Source organism: Xylocopa sonorina, chromosome 7, assembly GCF_050948175.1.
Source record: "Xylocopa sonorina isolate GNS202 chromosome 7, iyXylSono1_principal, whole genome shotgun sequence".
Lineage (NCBI taxonomy): Eukaryota > Metazoa > Arthropoda > Insecta > Hymenoptera > Apidae > Xylocopa > Xylocopa sonorina.
In genome coordinates, this window is record NC_135199.1 from 3701274 (window position 1) to 3723905 (window position 22632).

General features: G+C 48.6%; 1 protein-coding gene across 3 annotated transcripts in view; it reads left to right on the forward strand.

Annotated features, from left to right (window-relative positions):
- The window catches only part of LOC143425437 (uncharacterized), a 137909-nt gene that overhangs the window by 93033 nt on the left and 22244 nt on the right, over nt 1–22632 (forward strand). For all 3 annotated transcript variants that reach the window (XM_076898209.1, XM_076898206.1, XM_076898207.1), the window contains one exon: nt 21617–21716. In XM_076898209.1, the coding sequence (XP_076754324.1) occupies nt 21617–21716 (100 nt within the window). The remainder of the gene's footprint in view (nt 1–21616; nt 21717–22632) is intronic.

A 22632-nucleotide genomic window follows, 5' to 3' on the forward strand; every position in this document is an offset into this window, starting at 1 on the left:
TCTTAAACGGGTATAAAACGCCGGTCGATATCGAGCGTCGTTATCGTTTTACGGTGTAGGAACGCGCGTGGATACCTTGCTCCGATGGCTGCCCTCAGCTTTGCTTCGGGTAGAAATGAACGATCGAACACGTGTTTCGGTTAATTTTACGTCTTTATTCCTGTTCGCGCGGAACGCTCGCAGTTGTCGCAACGGGCGCGTGTAAAAGTACTTTGTGGTCATTCAGCCGTTGAAAATGTTGCAGTGTTCATATTATTACATTATGGCTAGTCGTTGGTTAGTAGAATGATTCGCGTGTTGGGTTAAACTCGGACATTTAATTTAATCGCTCCGCTGTGGAGGGTGATCCACTTTGGAATAGGTAATTTCGGTTTTCGATTTCGAAATCGTTTATTGTACTTGGCCACGTTTCGATAATGGATGTTTTTTTAGAAATATTCGAAGTAAATTGTATGGTTAAATGGTAGGCTTGATATTAACGAGAAATAGGCTCGACGAAGGTCGCTACTTATTTTAGCGAGTGTTTACAGGGAAAGAACACGTGTAAAAATTCATGGAAAACACGAGGAAGTTTGTGCTAACACGATGGTAGGTTCTTCATCTTTCAGGGTTTTCCATCTTCGTCTGTGTTACCCGTTCCTCCTCTCCGTTCACGGCTGGTAGCAGGAACAAGTCCGCTTATTTACGAATGGAAACGTCATTTCGAAGGCGAGATCCATTTTTTTGGGTTACCAGAGATTCGACACCATGGGCGGCTCGTTTATGCCGCAGTCCTTCTGGGCACCGTGAAATACAGCAAGGGTTTTACCCTTGAGAACGTAATAAAAACTGTTTTACTCAAGTGTCCTATTTACGCTCCTCCCAAGCTGTTCCGACGCGCTCAGGTTTCACAAATTCACGTCTGCTACAAATTACACCCTTCTTATATGTCCGAAATTAATATACATAATTCCCGCGTTACGTTTAAATTTGCTTAATTATGACACAAATGTCCCGTTTCCTTGCACGTTTCTCAAGACTTCGATCGAAACAAATAAGAGAGAATTATAGGCTTCGAACGATACCAATCTGTTTACAGAGGGAGGAACGTCTCCATCTCCGCTTTCTTGAATACTCTTTGTCCGCGGAGTTTGTTTTCGCCAGACAAATCCTTCCCGCGATCCTTGCGAAGTTTGCGATCCTTCGACCAATACCGCCTGTCCCACGGTCACCTTTTGTTCGACTCTCTTTGTCCGAGTGTATCGGCTTTTCTGCCACTTTGCTCTCTCGACGCTCGCTCGGATCTCCCGTTGTTTTATTCCGCCAGACCCCCACGGTCAACCACTGCTCGAAATTGCTCGATCCGAAACACTTTTTTACGACTTCGTCACACTTTTCGCGTCTTTTTAGTCGGAGGAAGCGGGATTTCCTGGTCTCTGGATCGCCGCAAATAGGATTCCGAGGGACGCCCAGACTTAAAAGGTTACCCGCGATCCTACGCGCTCCTTTCCTTCCTGACGGCAGTCTTTTTTACGCGTCCACTGGAAATAGTTCCTAGAAACTCTCTGGAGAGCTTCGATCGGACGTCTCGAGGATGGAAATCGTCAAGGGTTCGACAATTCGTTTGATCGTTCGTCTATGGGTCGAGAAGAAGCAAACGAATTTCGAAAGGGCTCTCCGTTTCGCGCCACGGTGTCCTCGGCTGCGATTTCCGTCCCCGACGCCATGTCCCACGCTCGATTCGAATTTTAATAGCCTTTGTTACTATCCGCGGATATCAGTGGTCGCTGTTCCAATGTACACTCGACATCAGAATTTATTCAAAGCGAGTCGAGTTTCAATAATTCGTTTCATAATTTTTGTCACCGATTGCCTGGTCGTCTCGCGACTTCTTCCAGCGACGCGTGAAACCTATAAAGTCGAGCGTGGATCTTGGCAAGCAGTGCCAACAGAAGGCCCCTGAATGGCGAATTCCGCTGTACTTGAATCATTCCCGACCGAGAATACCTTGCGCTGGGAAGGTGCCGCTGCGACGAGACGGCCGTCGTCTCGGCAGAAATGCAGCCAGGTCCGGGGGCACCGACTGCTCCCTATAAATAGTGGTCGTTAACCGCGGCCAACTATTATTGGGAACGTCGCGGTTTTCCTTTCGAACCTCTCTGCTCGTCTTTTTCCCCCGCGCAAGAAAGCTGTCGAGTCCAGCGACGCGACGCGTTTTCTTTGACGGTCAGGGCCCGGTTGGTGGGCGTAGCGAGCCGTGCACCCGACGGAAATAGAGGATGATACTTGAACCTCGGCCGGTTCTCCAGCGAATCGTTCGATCTATTAATAATCGGGCATCGAAATAATGTTTCGCGGCGCGTGGGCGATCGATACGTCGACCTCGCTCGCCCGGAGAAAGCGGAGGAATCGCCCCGTTTGGAGACCCGAATCGGAGTTGTTCGATGAATATTTCTGGTTTCCTTTGTTTTTCTCTCTTCCCTCTTTTTATACTCGAGAGGAAATTGGATTAAGACTGTTTAGATCGATCGGTAAAGATAGAACGGGCAAATGAAACTGCGGAACGACGAATGGTTTGTGCGAAGAAGGATGTTTGATTTTTTTTTTTAGAACGCCCGATCGAGAATTTAGAATAGATGAACGTTGTTAAAACGCTGACTGAAAACATTTCGCGAAAGCACGGCTGGTCTTCGAAGTCAAGACCGGTCGGTGTTTTTCTACCCCTGATTTATCTGTTCACGGTCCGACGCGTACTTATGCGTGGGAAACGGCCACGTGATAGACACGTGGATTCCGGTTTTGGATAGGCTTGTCAATATTTTCGCTTCCTCGTTTTGTACCGCGGAAAAGGGAAAGGCATCGCATACCGAGCGTGGATTCCGTTTCGTTCCCGGTGATCCCCTCGCGATCGAGACGCGATCGATTTGTACGGGCCACGGATGGCTCGTAGCGTTTTTGGACGCTCCCTCCCTCTAAATCTTGATTCGACGTCGTGAATCAATTTTATCTGCTCCTAAATCTAAAGCTTCACCCTTGAAAATGCTGTATTTTTATCCTCTATTTCGGTCGAGTCGAGTGTATTCTTGAATGGAAAAGAAACGGATGGAAGTTGTTCACCTTCGTGGAAACCACGTTCGAATTTGAATTCTGTTTGACTTGCACGGTGAATTTATGTCGAAACGTTGGCTGTTGTCTTCAGGAGGGAAGGGAAATAGGTCGAATTGGATTAAAAAAAAACTTGGGTTTCGAACGTATTTTAAAAACTTCTGTTTCATTTATATCTGCGAACGGGCACGCTTGTTTTGTTCGACGAAAACAGGATCGTGATACAATTTTTTATTTTGGTTACGACGAGTGATGAATTTAAATTAAATATGCCTCATCCGAATTGTTCATTTTCCACTCTTTCCTCTGTTCTTAGTTTTCCTTTGATGTCTCCATTTAGCGCGATTCTCTATCGTTCCGCGTGTCCGTGGAAGAATGCCGCCCGTTCAGCCGTCGCGACGCTCTTAATCTGTAATTTTTCGCTGTCGTAACCGTTAGGGGAAGTTCTAATCGGCGAAACTCGGGATCCTCGAGGCGAAAGAGCCCGTCTATATTTAAACTGGCGGGCCACGGTGTACGATTGGGATGCATGGAAATGCCACGGGACGTGCTTAACGAGCGGAAGTACGTTGCAGCTGCAGTTGCGGCGAAAAGGAATCGTCCGGCAAACTTACTTTGTCTCCTCCCATTGCACATTTCGTCAAAGTATTTTCGTTGGACACGTTGCGACGAATTTCCTGTCCATTGTATCGATTTTATTTTATTGGAAGAAACGATCGTCGAGAAAAAGAGAAGTTTCGGTTCCTTTATCGCGTGTACGTTTCTTTCTCGAAATTTCCAAAATTCGACACAGCGGCACTCGTTTCACGGAATCATATTTATTGAATTACTTATCGAATGGAATTGAAAAATAGACGAACCGGATAGTTGCGAACGGTGTTCCAAAGGTCGCAACCGGTGAAGGAACGTGCGTAGAAACTTCTTCGGCCAGCGACAGTCGAAACGAATGGAAATGCGGTTGAATGCGTTCGTAGCGGATGCAGCTTGGACCGAGAGGGTTGCTCTGTCGACGAATTCGCTCGCTCAGCGGAGAGGACGGAAAGCTTTATCGTGCTTTCAACGGGATTAGAATTTGTTGAATCGTTCGTGCCTGTGTCCACTGTCCTTTGTTTAACTTTCGGCTCGTGCCTCTCTTCGGCCAGTCCCGTGATTTTTTAAGTCAATCCCCGAGCGATTCGTGCAGCTACCGCGCGCGCGATGCAAATTCGGGAGGAACGTTTGGACGTTACTTGAATAAACTGCGATCGTTCGTAACCGCGTCCCAAGTTAGCAGGTGGTTCGTATTCGAAACGTGAACGCAATTTTCTTTTTCACTTCGTCAAATCTGCAGAGATGTATATTTATCATTCTTGCCTATACTCGGAATTCCTAACTCCACACGATACGTATAGAAAGTATGCGAGGGGCTACTGGTAATTTCTCTTCGAGCCATTACACTTGAATCTCGCATCGGGAGAAGAGAAGAACTTTCGAACCTTTTCCCGGTGGGAACCGCAAAATCTTAGAGTTCCCTAGATAATTCCGAGAGATTCTATTTGCTGGCTAAAGCCAACGTTCGCAGTTGCCACGCGCAGACGAATCCCGAGATTTCCATTCGTCTGCCAAGAATCGTCCCGTCCGACCCGGAAGTCGCGGCGGCGCACACGAATCGGGGAAGACGATTTGCCTCTCGTCGGTCAATTACCAGCGAATTGGACCGTCTATGCGCCGCTGGTGAAGTGTCCACTTCCTTGAAACGATCCAATTTTCCTCGGTGGCGAACCAATATCGTCCAATTGCCGCGGCTGGTCCGCGAGGAATTGCGGCGAACCATTTCCAGCGCGCACGCACTCGCGCGCTCGTTTCGCAATTAGCCTTTTCATTTCGCCTCTAACACGCCACTTTGAGGCTCGAACCGCCGTTATCTCATCGCGGCGTTCGCCGAATCGTGCTCGGTAAAAGTGAAACAATTTCGCTAGGGAAAAGTGCCATTTCCATCGAGAATCTCCTACTCTTTCTCTCGTGAACAGAGTCAGGATCGGTTAATTCTCTTTCAGCGTTGGAAAATCGGCTGCCGGTAAAACGGCAGTCGCTCGTTCGCGGAGTTATTTCACTGTGAGCAACCGCGATTGCTCTCAGTGATAAAAGAGTCAAGTCTTGCGTTAATAATGTTCGCGTCGATAGCGCGAAACTCCGCTTAATTACATAGAATTATGACCTCGTAACGAGAGATTAATTGCGGACCTCTCGACGTTGGTAATTGAAAATCTCGCCAAGTACCCTCGAAACACGTCGTAATTGCTTGATGATCATCTCGTCCCGACAGTAGTTGATGACGTTTCAACGATATCTCGAACTTTCTTCTTCTACCCAGAAACCGCTTAAGCTATTCCTGTCAAAGTTCCTAATTATCGCTCCTGCATCAATATCGATCGATCACGAATAATTTGATATTCCCACAAAATTCGTCGTTTCGCTAACAGCGACATTCGAACAAACCAAACAGAAACATCGGATCAAATCGAGAGTCTTCGATCTGGTTCTTCGTCCCACGGAACAATGAGCTCGCAATCGGGTACACGCGGAAGGCGCATCGACGGGATGTCGATCGATCCGACGCGAGATCGAGGCTCCGTCCCGTTGTTGGCAATAACGCGGACAAACAGCGCGGTTTCCAATTACTGGGTCGCACAATGAGACCGGGGCGTGGTCGATTAAAAGTCTATCGGACGTCGACGGACGAGTTTTGCACGGTAACCCGGAAAACCGAAACGTCCTGGCCGCGGTCGGGCTAGGTACGTTCTCCGGGAGTTGTTTCCGTCGTCGTTCCGCACTCGCGTCTCGTCGCCCTGCCATCCAACGACGACGACGTATCGGGAAAGAAGCCGGCGGGTTGATTTTCTCGTCAGTTTTCGGTGACGTTGATACCGTGCCAACTGGAACGAGATGATGAACGAGAAAAATGGAAGAGAGGAAAAGAAGGAGACGGAGAGGGAGGAAACGTGTCCCTTGCTCTATTTCCGTCTTCGTCTCCGCTCTGGCCGATGGAAATTGCTGCCGGTCGTCTCTATAGCTTCTCGCCGCTGGTCCGTGCCAGGGACGCGATACGAACAATCCGCGCGCTAATTAATGAAGGTATAGAGGCTTTCAACGTCCGAAAACTGATTCACGTTCGCGCTGGACCGGGAATCTCTCGTTTCACCGTGCGACGATACTAACGAGCGGCCGTAATTGCGTCCCGTGGAAACGTTAACAGGTTTTGCGAACTTTATCAAATAATTAACGAGCCTAATTACCGTGGTAATGGAGTCTTTGTTGTGTCTCTGGCTGGTCTAAGTTCCTCCCTCGTTGGTGCGGAAAAACGATTCCCGTTAGCGCGTGCTGCTTTGCTTGGCCGAATTTAGCCAGGAGGGTCGCGATTGATGGACGATGGATGGTACTCGTCGAACATTCGATACGAGTTTTGCGTTGGCGATTGATTTTCAGACGAAATTACTATTTTACGCTTCGTAACGTCGATTTTTTGGGAAATTTATCGCGCGTAAGGACTAATCGGTAATTAATAACATTCAAGTTTGCGAGAGACTACTTCAAGCGCTTATAAGTTTACTCGGGATACTAAAAGAAAATGCTCTTTCATCGCGAGATGGAAGTAAAGATTTTTAAATGAAATATATAATTCGTCGATGACTAGTTATTAATTGTCTCGTTGAACGTTAGAATATCCTTTATAAATTCAGTACAAACCTCGGACATGCAATTACCCAAGTAAACTTCCTATCGCTACTATAGCACGGTCAACACCGGCGTTCACGCTGGCAGCCATCTTCAAACACCAAACCCCGCAATTATCGTCATCGGTCAATTTACCCAGCAACGACAGGAAGTCGTCGCGAAGCACCACCACCACCACGGTCACCTCCGTATCGCACGCTTGTTCGTTTCGAAAAATAAGAAGAAGAGCAACCAATAACTCGCGTATAGCGTTCGCGTTTATCGAGCCGGGGGAGATAAGCAGCATCCTGTTTGCTCGCCGCCATGTTCAAATTTGTCATCGACCGTGAAAAAGTGCGATGTTCACCGACGTCCTTCCCACCCTCTGCGTTTCTCTCACACATTTTTTTTTTTTTTTTTGGACGCACAGCCACGGAAGTGTAGAGATATTTTTATCCTCGCGCGTTTTGTCCTGGATCGGTGACCTGTCGATTTTTCCATCGTTCCCCGCGGTTGGCGAATTGACAGGTTCGATCCGCGAGGCGACAAACATTCAATGACATGTCGATATCCTCAACGATCGTGTTCTGTTTTTAGATCTCGCCAAGTTTGCGGCACAGCTGACTTTTCTTAAAAAATTAAAACCACCTGAGGTTCGAAATCAATTTCTCTATTTTTTGATTTGAGTTATAAAAAGTACAGCTCTTGGCGATTTGCTACGCTGAAATTTCTTTCCTGTGAAGTCACGATTTTCGCGTAACAATTCAAAGGTTTCGCGTAAAAGTGAATGAAAAAGGCTGCAATTAGTTACACTTTCTTCCGTGACGACGTAACGAGATTCTGATTTAACGGAAGGCTAACCGAATCGTGGCAGGAGAAATTCTCCGGACAATAGATCGCCTTATCGAGCTGGTTTCCATGTTGGGTCGAGGCCCACGGTTTTTAGAACAGCTATTTTTAACCGCGAGAAAAGCGCGTGCACGCGTGCTCATTGTTGTTATACAAGCGACCGGTTGTTGCGTAACATCGTGTCCACCGATATGATGTATTTTACGCCGGCGCGGAGCGAAGAAATGCGCTTCTCGCGCTCCGTTGGATGCTGCCTCGTGAAAGTACTCCGTCCGGTTGTCGCGTCCCATAAAGCGATCAATGGTATCAATTTGTAATTACACTCTTCGACTTTTAAATGCGAGGTACTGAGTCTCCAATTTAAACATAGCAATACAAATCTTCGTATCTCACGATCGACCAGTTTTCTTCTTTCCTAATTTTGAGTTTGAACAGAAGCGAGGAAGAATGATATCGATCGCCCACGAAACTTCTCTAATCCCGAAAGTATTGACTCTTAACGACGAATCTTCCCGTTCGCTCGCGAAACTTCTCAATTCCATCGCGCTCGGAAAGTTCGTTCGATGGGATCTCGACACAGAAAAGAGTGACTTATTTCGCGCGATCGATCTCAGCCTCCGTGTTTCCGTATTGCTTCTTCCTCGTTTCAGGGCGGAGCTCGATAACGTCGGGACACTCGAGAGATATCATAAAACGTTATCGCGGTGATAAGACGCGTAGCAGGGGAAGGAAACTAAGGTGAAGGCGGGCGTAAAATGGCATCGCGAGGGGGACAAAGTTTCGTCGCATCGTCGCGGCGCTCCGATAACTTTCAATTCTCACTGCGAATGCTCGCTCACGAATCCACGCTATCTGTTGTGCCCTGTATCGATAGCTGTAGACCTACGATAAGTCCAGACATCTTATCCCGCGATTTCGATTCGCGGTATCGGATTTAATTTCAATAAGTGACCCGGTGAAATGTTTTGCAAATATCTAGCGTATGGTCGAGGGTAAATAAATCGAAAACTTCTGTGCACCAGTCCGGGGTTAATACTTTTAACGCGGAGACTCGCCACCGCGATAGGAACAACCCTTAATAATGCTAATGGACGGGGCGAGCGGCATTGCCAAGGCGGCGAAAAGAATCGTTGGTTGAACAAGAAGTTGAAATCGGGAACAAAAAAAGGAAGAAACAGCACAGGCTGGATTGCCTTTTGGCGATTCCCTTTGAAGTACTTCTGGCAAACGCGAAACGAGAAACGCGAGGGAGCACGTAATCGATTATGTACACGCGTGGCGTGCCTCTCGCGAATTAATTGGTTCGTTGGAAACGATTTTGCGAATCCAGTGAAACCCTGGCCGATTCTCTGCTCTTTCGTGAAGATCGATTAGCCAGTGACTCGACAAGATTTTATATTCGAAATAGTACATTTAGAATCGGTTCTCGCGTCTGAAAGTTGTGCGAGTACTTTGAAGCGCTCCACGCTCCCGCGATGCATACGATTATACAAGCTTCCCCCTGATAAACCGTGAATAAAATTCATGGATTCGCGTACCACGCAAATCGGCAGGCCAGACGTTTTCAATCTTGCCGCTGCTCAAACATCGATTTATCAAAGTGGACGCCGCGTGAATGGACATCGGCGAACGAGCGATAGAACACGTACGCCGCCTCGAAGAGCAGCTCGCGCTTTATCGAACGGGCCCCGCCACCGTAAAATCCGTAACAAACGCCCCGTTGTTTTCATAGAAGGCCGCCCGATAACCAACCCCGTGCGATAATTTATCCACTCAGGAATAAATAACCAACGCACCCGTCCGAGCGAATTCTGTATGCACAGCGGCGAACGTTTCTTTCTCCTTTCTATTTTTTCCGTTTTTTTTATCAATCTCCATGACAAGCGTTTGCACGCGCGTGACTCTGCGAACACGCGACATCGTTCCTCCATTTAGGAAGCTTTTAAGCCACTCGCGTACGGCCCAGGCTTTACACGCGCGTTGATACGTCACCGTCGAAGGGCGGTGACAATTAATCATAGCACCCTCGTGAATCGGGGAGGTCGATTCCGGGGGCGAACGTTAGGGTGGCAGTTTTAGTGACTAGATCGAAAGCTCGATCCAATTCGTCAGTCGGTTGACGGGACGATTCGCTGTGAACAATCGTGAGACAAACGGGCTGCTTTGATGCCCGGCGTCTATTTGAAGCCTGGCTTTTTCGACTTCCTCTTCGAACAGTTAACTGCCTCTCGTAACCGCGAAACGGCAGGTGGTGCCATTGGAACACTCTTCGGGAGTCTCTTTGGGGAGCGTTGAAAAACGAGAGGGAGTATTTTATTTTTCGTTGCAGACGCGGAAAATCGGAAAGACTGGCTGTACTCCAGCTGCCGATAGCCCGCTTTCAGCTTCGCAATTAACGAACACCACTCTTCTTCGTTAGCCGACGTTCAATTGGCCCTGTATCGCGGTAGCGTTTCGTTTTCACTTGTGCTTGGTAGGAATTTCTGCGGGCGCCCCCGTCAGAACGGGGATTCGGTTCGCAGACGAACCGGCTGGCATTAGGGCGGCGGTTTTAGAGACTAGACGTCGGGTCTAATTTACCATTTTGCCTGGCAGGATGTTGATCGTTCCCTCGAAGAATCGCACGATACGCGCTGATAAGCGGCGAACTTTAAAGGAACGCTGTTTCCGGGGCGAACGTTTTCGTGTGCGACGCTCTCTATCGCGATTAGAATCTAGGGATAGACGTCGCGCAGTTGGTCGTTCGGTAACATCTGCTTGCAAAATTGCTGGTGGAAGAAAACGAGCTGCGAAGATGATATCGACGGATCCAAAATTGGGAGAGAAGCTTTTATCTCGAATAATTGGGACGTGACGTTTTGTTGATGCAAAATATATTTTGCATCGTTTTCCGAAAACAGAAACGTTGACAATTGTGCCAAACTCTACAAGCTCTATTCCTCTTTTACACTTATTCCACTTTAAGATATAGTTTGACGAATACCATTATTGTTATTGATGAAGATGCAAAAAGTTATTAAAAGAATTGTTCGCCGCGTGAACGCAGATTTTCCTGGTTCGCGTCCAATTAATTTCCGAGCGCAGCTTCCATTCTACGAAAGCAAAGGGACGCGAGAGAGATGAGTCGATATCTCGTCATCGATGACGGAAAGAAGCGATGACATCGCGCGGACACACGCAAGTCTCTAGTGCAGCGTGCATTGTGGCTCGAGGGGGTGCGTTTTCATGCTCCTGGGGGCGTGCAGCCAGCGACGGATGTTTATCCCTGGCGGGTGTCGAATACGCTTTTTTCGTCCTCGAGAATTGACAGGTAACGCGCTACGCGACGTTTGGTTCTTGCGTTTCGAGGACCGACATTTCGGCACCAACTTCTCATCGATAAGCCCGCGATTTCTCCCTGACTGATGGACGATGTTCGATAAACCGGAAGAATGAAAAATTGAACGTCGACGTGTCGATGTTCGTAGCGGAAAAGTTGGTACCCGATGAAGCGAGTTCTTGCCTCGTGATTTATTGTATTTGTCGAACCGATCGATGAAATCGAAAATAGTGCTTTCAGCGCGCGCATGCACAGTTCGTGTGTCACTTGTTTTTTCAATGAGAAAAATTCATTAAAAGTGTTGAGATTAAAGTAATATCCTCAATCAGGTGCAAAGCTATTTTTAATATAATTTCTTCTCTCCTCGCGTACCGTTCGTTGCTTCAAAGGAAACGTAACAGAGTCAGGACTATAAGCTCTTTCGCGAGATGCAGCGCCGCAGGCAGGACGTTAAGAAGCAACGGCGCGACGAGACACCCGGGAGCATCAAATGTGTCCTCGTATACTTGTTTCCGAGTCAGAATTAAACTAATGTGCCTCTTTAGAAAACAAAGAGCGCGGTTCCTCGCGCGATTTCTGCTTGCCTCGGCAACGAGTCTATAATTATATTTCCCTCCGTGTTTCGCTCCTCCGTGCGCTTTCGGGATTTCTGTTGGACCTTTTGCAGAGGAGCGCAGGCCTCGCTCGCATACGCAGACGATTCGAAATAAACGAACCGATCGAACGACCAGCCGGCGTCCGAATTTCCGCGGATCGAACCGCGAACTCAGATTTATCCGTATTTAAAAGGTATTAAATATATAGAATGTATAGACACGTGAATATCTCGTACCTTTTACGCTTAGCTTGATTAAAAAATTTCGGAAATTCGCCGGAAATTCAATTTCACATAGCTCTTTCGCATTTGATCTAAAAAAAAGCTCGTAAAATATTCACAGCCATGAATAAAATACGATCGAAGGGAATTCGTTCTGACGAATTCCTGGTTCGTCCCCCCCAATGCATGAGAGATCGATGTTTGCCTGTAGATTTCCGTTTGCCACGACCGAGTGTCTCCATTACCGAAACTCTAATTGGGGTTGAACCGCAACCGGTGGTGAGATTATAGAGCGCGAGGGCAGTGTACACATAGTAATAGGCACCTTTAGATCGCGTTTCTGCGTCGGGACGATAATGGAAGCCAAAGAGACGCTCGTTAGGGCCAGGTTCGAGCAAAGTGCGTGCCTCTCGAGTTGTGTTTGACCGTTCCCGGCCGATCGATCCATTTGCCGTGGCTTTAGATTTCGTGTAAACGCGGCTTCGGGTCAAGGCTACGGAACGCATTGCCGATGGAATAAGCGTGTTTGTTCGTCGTTCGTTCCTTTGCATACGTTCTTCGAGCCAAGGGTTCGAGCGTGCGGTATTTGCTCGAAAAAATATTTAATCGGAGGTAACTTCAGTATTTTTCGAAAGGATTTTTAGAGAAATAAAATTTAATTCACTGTCGTTCACGATCATTCTTTCCAAAGTGAAAATATATTTGTCGACACCAACATACATATATAGGTAGTGTCTGTATAAATAGGTAGAATAATTGAGATAAATCTGTGATCATTTTGCATGGCATGAATAGTATCGAGATTGCATGACTCAATGTAAAGATTCGAGTTTTCTGTAATTTCTTGGAATATTTGCCGACGCAAACCATGTCGGAAATAATTCTTGCAAAGTGACGCTTCCATTAATCAATTATAAAGTGGGCACGAATAACCTTCGCTTTCGTATTCGCGAAATGTACGATACAATTTCCCCAAGCTTGTTCTTCTTTTATTTCGTTACGTAACCCGGGTATAAAGCGCGCACAGCGATTGCAGAGACACTAGCGTAGAGGATTTACCTTTGTGCTTCCTTTTTTAACAAAACGAACACGGTACGACGTTTCCACGGAGATTTGTAGACCTATAAAACGCTTTCGATCGAACGCATTCGCTTGAATAAACGGTTCACCGGGTTTCTCTATTTTTCTTGGTCAATTGTCAATTTCGAAAAGACGTTTTACCCTGCACGCCGCATTTCAGCCTTATCCGCCTCATTTCGCTTCATTTCGTTCGCTGCAATTTTGCACTGCGCGGGAGACAACAGTTTATTCAAATGCAAAATACGTTGCGACGATTAAGTACATTTGCGATTTCATGCATCAGCGTTCCGTACAGTTTTAATGAATAATGAAGAATATTATTTTTGTTCAGGATATTCGACATTTTCAGACTGTTGAACCATCATCGCGAATTCGTACGAAACACTGCCAGGGGTTCATTATTATCACTCCATTGATCAAATATTATTTATGCAAATATTCGTTTCAGTTTATCGGCTCGCGTTTCATAATGTATGCATTTTTCAGCAGAGTTTAATTCAAATATTTTACCGAACTGTCCATGCTATCGGAAAAGAGTTAATAAATGAGCGCAAGACTCGAAGGATAATATAAACTCCGTTTTAAATTAAACCGAAAACGATACTTTTAGGATAACATTTAAATCGATTAAAATCAATGTTTGCATTCAAATTGAATCCAGTCGACTGAATAAAAACGATAAATCTGTTCAGGAAGCGCACGCAAGAGAGACAGACTGGCGAGCATCGTAATTAAAAAAAGTGCCACGAAAGCATCTCGGTACACGTGTCCTCGCGTTGAGACATTTTTCGAGTCAGGGAGGGCGCGGGGTTGTCAACGCGAAACGGTGAACTGGACACGGGCAATCGTCGACGGAGGTTCGCCCGCATCCACCCCCTCGGTTACGCAGGTTCGTGTAGGTGCGTGAACGCACGAGCGAGCTCGAATGCGGCACCTGAACGAACGCATCTGCTGGTCCAACGAGTCCTGTCGGGCCTCCACGATCCCCGTTCACCAGCCCGCGGGGGGTAATTCGACCCCCGTGAGTTGTTACGTCGGCTTGCTGGTTTCGAGGGTCGCATCGGGTGCAGCTGGGGTCGCGCGAACAAGTCGACTCGTTTCGTTCGCGGAGGAAAGTATGGGAGAGGTGCAAGGAAAATTCAAAAGAGAGAAACCGATGGTAGGTTCCTTGCGGTGGATGCTATCGTGTCCCTTTTCTTTATGCGCGTGTTGCGCGGTATTCGAGGGGGTGAAATACGGTAGAATGGGTTTGGTGCGTTCCAGGTAGAACGAAATACATTAGACAGTTGTATATTGTTCCGGTTGAAAGTGTATAGAGGCTGTTGTTTCGTACTTTCGAGGAACCAGTAAATGCACTTTTGAAAATAGTTCTGTTGGGATTTTAATTGGTAGGCGATATGTAATTTTACTTCGCTGTATGTTCGTTGGAATGGGGTAATCTTATTACGACAGTATGCACTGTACATTTAATGGCCGTTTTGTGCGTCGACACATTTAGGGACAAGATTCCGTTGCGGCCACTGCGAGAATCGCATGAGAGATTATACAAGGTAGAACGACGCATCGGTGCATCGATGCGGTTCCGTCTTTAATTAAATTCGCCCAAAGCCGGGACGCCGTTCGTTAAATCCTTTTAATTAAGCTCGTTTAATCAGCAGGCGCTGTAGCAGACTGAAAACGCGCTAACAATCTCCGTGATTATATTTACTTTCATCCTACCAATATATCGCGCAAGTTCTTGCCGCAGACCGGAGAACAAATGATTTTTTTTTACAACGCGGAATAACGTTACGTTCAACGCAATTGTCACAGAAATATCGTTGAGATTTCCTTATGTTACGTAAGCAGCGATTAAAAAAGTTTATCATTAGCTCCAACGACTTTTAATCGAAATAACATTGTTCTGATGTACTCGGTTAATCAACTTACGGAAGTTAAATGAGAGGGAAAGGCAAAAGATTCGAAGGAGGAGAACTAAAGAAGTAGTTAAGGATCAAGCCCGAATCGAATCGAGCCGGACGAAATTTGGCCATCGCGGGGCAACCCATTCTGCAACCCGTGTCCTCCTTATCCTATCTCTGGCGTGGTGTTCGCAGGACGATTTCCTCGCGGCATTGCGCAGGAAAAGGCATCCACCGTGGTCCTGTGTTCCTGCGGGAACAGGCAGAATCGATAGCCGCACATGCGCGTGTTGGACGCAGAGGGAACCAAAGGGGAAGGAGGCGGATAGAAAAGGAGAGAGATAGCTGGTTTCTCCTCTCGTTCGTTCACGTCGTGGAGGGAATCGAGAGGGCGAGGGGAACCGAAGAGCCGACCGGCTCCACGTTGAATCCCTCGCGGATCAGCATCCAGTGCTCGCAATACCACGCCAGTAGCGATCACGCCGGTCGCCCGTGTCCACTTCGGCCCGTCCACCCTCGAGCCTCGATCGTGACCCGCGCGATCGACCTAAATTTCTCTAGCTATCGCTGCTGGTCTGGAGGCTCTTCCCGCTTCGGAACGCTTCGAACTGGACGGGCGATCTATGTGATTTTTTACGCGTCGAATCAGACGATCCTGCGGATCCAACGTCGCTCCAAAGTGAAACGCATGAGGGATGAAGAATTTTAGACGTAGATTTCGGTGACTCCGCCTCGATGGATCCTCGTGATCGATGATCGCGTCGATCGAGACGGCTTCGATGCGTCGCAGGCCGTAGACGTCTTGTCGGCGGCGAAAAGTTTTCTTTGAAGAATCATCGAGTGAAATCGAGCGAGCCGCGCGATGTGAACGATTCTTCGGCGGATTGTCCCATCGCCGGAAATCGCGTACGCTGTAGGAGGCGGGAGGAAGTACGAGCGGACCGATGATTCCATTGGCCTGGTCACGGGAGAGGAGCTCGAACACTGCTGCGAACGGAGGCCCATGACGGCCAGCCGATCCCCGCGATGACTATCATTAAGCGATCGTTGGGCCAGGTTCAAGGACTGTCGTTGCCCACGACGCGATCTTACCCTCCCCTTCGTGGCGGAGTCTTTGATCCTTAAGGCCGACCGGGGATCGCGATGGAATGCGAACTATGGGAGTTAAAAAATACACAACCGACTCCCTATCGTTTCTGAGTCGATGCAAAACGAACAAGTAACGACACCCTTTTTTTCTTGTAATCGCAAGATGGATGATCGACCGGTCCGTAACTCGTTTCTCGAGCTTCTATGGGCCAGATTGTTTTACGATCGCATGAATTATATCTGGGACAATCGCCTGTTCGTCGTGCCGCGCGAATTGTGAGAGAAAATCGGCGGAGGAGAAGCGATACTCTTGAACATCGAGGATGCTGTGAGATAAGAGCAAGGATTGCCGAGGAAGAAAGTGACCAGGAGGCAGAAGAAGCTTCCCAGGCCGCCAGATGGACAGGTTCTTCCGATGGAAAAGCCATAAGGCGCAAGTGGACGTGAGTATGCACCGAGGAACACGGGAATTTACAATTGATTACGTGGATCGCTGAGTTGGCTCCATAGGACGGGCCTAAACGGTCTCATAGCGTAGAATGAAGGACTCACGCGAGAGACACGACGGGGTAGACAGGGATGTAGTTGGCAAGAGGAGGGCTACAGGGAGTGGAAGATGAAATTATGCATGTATTAGGAGACTTGGGTTAAGCGGGCTCTTTCAGGTGGAACGAGTTCCGAGAAATTGTAACTCGCCGCGAGTTCCTCCGTACTCTCTGTGAACGCGTAGGACTATGCCTACCTAAACCGGTTTTCCGCGGTCTAAAACACTCGCTTGCGCGTAATACACGACCATCTCGTGAAAAGTCTGTCTGAATGGACCAGATATTTTCTTGTCGATGCGAATTCTTAGCGATCGGGCAGGAAACATTGCAATAAATCGATCGACCGTCGTCTACCCTTTAATTCACGTTGGAAGTTGAAATCTCTGTGTTTTGTGCACAGCTGAGTCACGGTAAGAAATGCGGGGATATTCGAAGCATTAACGGAGACTAAATTACTTGGCGAAAGCATCCGGTCGCGACACCACGAAATCCTGAAAAATGTCTCCTGAAGAACCACCGCGGGAGTCGAACAAAGACCGCACCGTCGTCGCGGTGAATTTCGTTATTGAAAAAACCGTGGTGAAACAACGCCTTGGCACGAGACGCTGTTGCGATAAAAGAGCAGGGGGTTGGGGTACCCCTGGACGGAGACGAATCACGTATTTTTCACGCGGAGGCCAGTGTCTCCGCGTCCGGAGCCAAGAAGGGGATTAAATACACTCGAGATATTTTTTTCCCTTCGCTGGCGAATCCTGGGAGCGTCGTTCGTCAGACTTTTTCTTGAAACGTGACCACCCGCTTCTGCCTCATTGTAACACCCTTAATCCGGTCTTGAGTCGGCTGAGAACGAGCACTCTAACCCGGAATTCGTCGATCTTACGGATACGGTCGATGGGTTTCCGCGCGGTACCTTAGGTTTAGGGGTCGAGCCACTTTCTACGCGTCTCAAGCGTCAACGGGGGTTGCAGAGAATGTTTAATATATTGCTCGACGGGCGCGAGAGCCGCATACGGGCGGCGCACCTGCATTTTTCTGAGAGCGGTTTCATCTCGCGTATACGGGTGACAGGCTTATTTCCTGACAATTTTACAGCTGTCCTCGTCGGGGACATGTTTCTTACTTAAGCTTGGCAGCCGATGCGCCGAAATATTCACCGGCACGTGATGAATGCGATATCTGCAATATCTCCGATGGCTTCGTGCCTCCATTGGGCGCATCCGCTTCGATTAATCATGCCGGTGGATCGAACGGGGTATGGACGTTTGCCTTTGCGTCAGCGTCAATGAAGATATACTGCAATTAAAACACGTGAGAGGGATAGGGTGATACACTCTTGTTTTATCTCGGTTTAACTACACGATGACAAATGTTAATTCTCGCACGTTTCAAATATTTACTTTATTTCTTTCGAACTTTTCATTCGAGAGATTCGACAATCGAGAAACAGCTCGACCAGAAAAGTAAACTACGAAATGCATTTCTATGATTGAAATTTTTTGTAATTTCCACCACGCTGGTCGAGTTTACGCGAACCATCGTTACGAGTATCCTCGTGAAACTTTTTTAAACGTTCTTCACAGTCGTTTCCTCGCATTGTTTGCACGACGTTTACGTTCGTTCCTTCGAGCCGGTTCAGCCTCGAAAGTTTCACGGTTTCGAGCCGAGGAACAACCGCAGCGTCGAATCGAGGAAAGCTCGAGCGAGTACGCGCGTTTTTATCGCCGTGCAATAAAACCCGGCGAGATGCCTCGCGGAGAATAAATTGGCGGTAAGGCAGCTTCTCTTTCTCTCTCTCTCTCTCTCTCTCTCTCTCTCTCTCTCTCTCTCCGCCTCTCTCATTCTCTCCTCTTTAGCTTTGAACCGGGAAAAGCGTCGAGCCCTCGAGAGGGTAGCTGAAAGACCGAGAAAGCGGAGTCGGCTCGAGTCGAGAGTAAACTCACCTCTTTCCGCGAATAAACCGACACTCGGCGAGTGCGAGCCTCTCTGCTCTTTTCATTCGTGCCCCACCGACCGGAAGAGACCTCGTGGCCATGAAAAATTTAAGGCCACGGGCGCGCCCGCACCCCGGAGCCGCGCGCAAATTATTTCATCATCGGTCGAGAACGTCTCGAGGGACTTTCTCGCGGTCCCTCGAGTACGCGCCGGGTCTAACTTCAAACTTATTCTTCTTGGAGTTCCGCTCTGCGAATTCGCTCGTATCGTTGGACACACATTCGCCAATTAGATCGATTTATTTCGCGTTCGAAGCATTGACGATGGTGGAATTCAGTGACGCTTTGGACGGCGAAATAAGGATCGAAGGAACGAGTAAGAGTAAACTTGGGAAAAATTTCTTCAGAATTTTTATCGTGTACTCGTTAGGTATCAAGTAACCCCTTAAGGGCGATATCTACAGAAATAACTCGATCGTCCAGCTAAGCAATACGATACTTGAAAGGCAGCATAAATTAGACCAACTTATAACCCGGCGAACGTTATCGTTTGAAACGCACGGTAATCCCATTCCCCGGAATCGAGCAGAAACTCGATTCCCCGGCAGTCTCTCCGGCGGTAACCGCCGGATAAGATCCCAATCAAACGCAATTCCATTGCTCTCCCGTTGCTTCACTCCCACGCGGCATTTTCGCGGATCGTTCGCGGATCGATTAACTCCTCTCGGCGAGGTGAAACGGTTCAGATCGGCGTACGGTTCCTCGAGAAATCGGCCGTTCCTCTATCGCGGCCTGGTATCTACCCCGTGCACGTCGATAACACGGCTAAATATCCGTGACAATGCCCGCGCGAGATACGAGCGACGTAACCGTCCACGAGTTTCGCGTTACAGGAAGAGTCGGCTTATCCGGTCGAATCTAATTGTTGTGCCTGTTGGCCGAATGGTGGTTACCGGGTCGTTCACCACATTCACACCCACACCGCTGCCGGCCGACTCGACCGGGGAAGCCACCGATGCAACGCGCGTCCCTCTCTGCTCTCGAGTACGCAAACCCTACCGATTTATCGGAGCTGATGCACCTCGGTGAACTCGAAAACGAGCTATTCGTATTTATTGCCAACTTTCCTTTCGTTCCTCGTCCGCAGCTCGACGTTAAAACCTCGCGGTATCGGTGATATCGTTCGACTTGGCGTCGAGCACAATTTTTCAACGATCGTTTTATCGTAACTCGCGCGATACGAATCACACGCGCAGCTTCGAAATGATATTAATGACCCTTCAGCTGCCGCCCAGTCAGCTAATTAATCCAAAACCAGAAATCCACGAGCATCGACCCGTGACACTGGCAGAGTCCCAGAAATCCATCGATGCCACGCAGCGAGAATACGTTTTTTTCGTTCGCTGCGGTTGAACAATGCAGTTGATCACTGTTCGTTACTAGCTTCGTCCACTTTGTCGAATCCATCGCGTAGCTGGGCCAAAGAGAACTTTGTATCCGCGGCCTTTTGGCATACATTCCGAAGACACCGGTGAATTCACCTACAATCCGAGCGTGTCTTGGAAACCAGCAACAGAGCAAAGGAACACAGCCAGCCTGTGAACACTCGAACGAGCTTTCACGCCTATTACAACCACTTGCCGAAGCGTCACCAGGCATTCGAAGCGACGCCACGGGAAGTTCACCCTATCGTTTGCAAGTCACCCGGCGCTTCCATTCGCTTCAGCCGTTCAGCCATCGAAGAGTCACCGATACACCGTCCCACGGGTTCTCCTGTGCCCTCCGGTACACACGGGCAAAGAGAGCCGGGGTCGCGGAACAGCGGAGAGCGAGGCGGAGAGTAAGCGATCTATCGGGCGTAGCGAAACGTGTACACGGTGTACACACGGCGAGCCCAGTTTTCTCCTGTCCGTTGCAGACTGTGTGCGCGAGTGTGTGCACGCTCGCGTGTTCCACGGTGCCGTGGGCATTGTGTGCTCACCCGTTGTGGAGCTGTTGCTTGATTAACCGCCGTAGAACGCCGCGCGTACATACACGGCCGAACGGGCAACTCGGTTCTCGCATTATTTACGGCTAATGGCTCAAAACGCGGAAGTACGTTGGCTGCGCGCCACCGCGAGAGAAGCGCTCTCGCCGGGCCTCTTTCTGAGCGAGTGCCGTTTTTCAAAATGCCCCCTCTTTGTCGCGATGCAAATTAGAAATCTATTATGGAAAGTTAGACGCTCGTTGAACTTGGCAATTTTATACTGGAACGTAATCGAGGAAAGTTCGGTTGAAAAAAGTCACGATTACCCAAACGAAACTGTAGATCGTTGGAGTTCCATTGCAAGCGAAACACGCCCCTTTCTCTGCACCTCTGAAACGAACACATTCGAAAGGGAGGCTCGCAACCGCCCTGCGCCACCTGAAACACAAACTTTCGCCGTGCGAAGAGGCGCCCCTTAAGAGGCAAGTTTCGCCACCTCCAGGCTACAATACACAATCGCCACCGAAAAGCCTCCGCGTCGTTATCATCGCACGCACGCGGCTGCGAAACAATCGAGCCGCCTGCGAGCCTTCCGCTGTTCTCCTACATCAGTCTCTCCCCCGTTAACTCCACATTTCACTCGGGACGGTTCCTATTTCGCAGCGAAGTGACAACGCGTCGAGGACGTGTCGGAGCGCGGTCTAGCAATTTCGTCGCGTCGTGCGAGCGAGCGGCGCGGGCGATCGATCGACGCACGGCGCGGAATCGTTGGCAGAAAGTTGGCCGAGCGGCTCGACGGCCTAGCGCGGTGTCGAGACCGTAAAAGGATCTACGAGAGGATTACGGATCGACCGTGTTGCGGCTGCGAATATGTCGATAACACGCGAGGGTCGACGAGGATTCAGCTCGCGTTTACGCCTCTGTTTCCGTTCACGGGGATTCGTCGCGGTGTTTCCTTCGTGATACGTGCTCGGTTATATCGACACCTTTTCTACCGGTGGTGAACGATTTATTTATGCGCTGGCCACGGCTGGGTGCAGACGGCGGAAAGGAAGCTTCGTGCGACTTTATTCGGGATTAAATGTAGCCGAAGAGATATATGTGTTGGAGAATAAAATCGAACGAATGAGTTTTGAGGAAACGCGTAAATAAAAAGTCTAGTACGATACAAAAGCGGATGAGAAACATTGAAACATAAGTTACGATCACACGAGGAAGGTAACTGGAATTGCAGCACATATTTCTTCCCTTATGAGACAAGAAGCTCCCTAATATTTCGTCGTTCGCGAATCTATATAGAAAAGGACGCGATCCCTAACGCTTCCATGAATTGATGTTCTAGGGTCTGGACAATGTGAGCTCAGCGACCCTCAGGCCTTTCAACTCGGACATCAACACGCCCAGGATCGATAGCTATAGGTTCTCCATGGCGAACCTGGAAGGTAAGCTATCTCTTTCATAACTACCCCCTGTCCCCGCGCGGATGGATGTCGATCGCATCCGTCTGGATGCAATTTCCGTGCCCGCAACGTCGCTCCGTCCTAAGAAACAGGTTTCCTTCGTGGCATCGAAAAAGTCGAACGACAACCTTTGTCCACCCCCATTCTTGCGTATGTAGGCCAGTTTTTTCTCCAGCGTTCCAGTCGTCCCTATTCCCGTGGCTCGTGAATAAACGAACGGGTCCACGTGGACAAAAGGATCGTTTCATTCGACGAGATTGCGGACGTGTTTTTCCCTGTACATCCAGTGGCGCGCGGAGAAAACGGACCGATGCTTTCGTCGATCTCGCTCACCACCCCGATCAAATTGAACGCGTCCAACGCGCGAGCGTTCCTTTATCAGCATCGCTGGGACCGAGTAATGAGTTTTTCCATGGACAGAGGCACGGAGGGAGCGTCGGTAAAGGGCAATTTCCGGTGTTTTTGGTGCAACGGTCGACGTTTTGCGGCCGTGAATCGCGGTTATCTGTAAACCTGAGGATGAAGTGGCTGTTTTCATCTCTCTCGAGACGGCTTAATGATTTCCTGTGGGAGAATAGATAAGACGATGCTTGGGGACGTTGAATGTTAATTGATCTCACAAGGGATCGATGAAATTCGTTTCTATCCTGTTGCATAAACGTAGAATTGTCTTTTTGTACAAAATAATGACCTCGTTTACACATGCAAAACCTACTTCATGCACAAAAGTTTCGACGTTAGTTGGGTATTCTCAACCGATCGATAATTCCATCGTTCGCTTATTATCAATTCCTCCCTGCAAACTCGTTTACTATTCTCAGCGACATCGGCGTGAAGAAAAAAAGGGAAACCGGGTCCAAACGCGAGGGAATACTCTGGTCTCCCTTCACGAGTATAC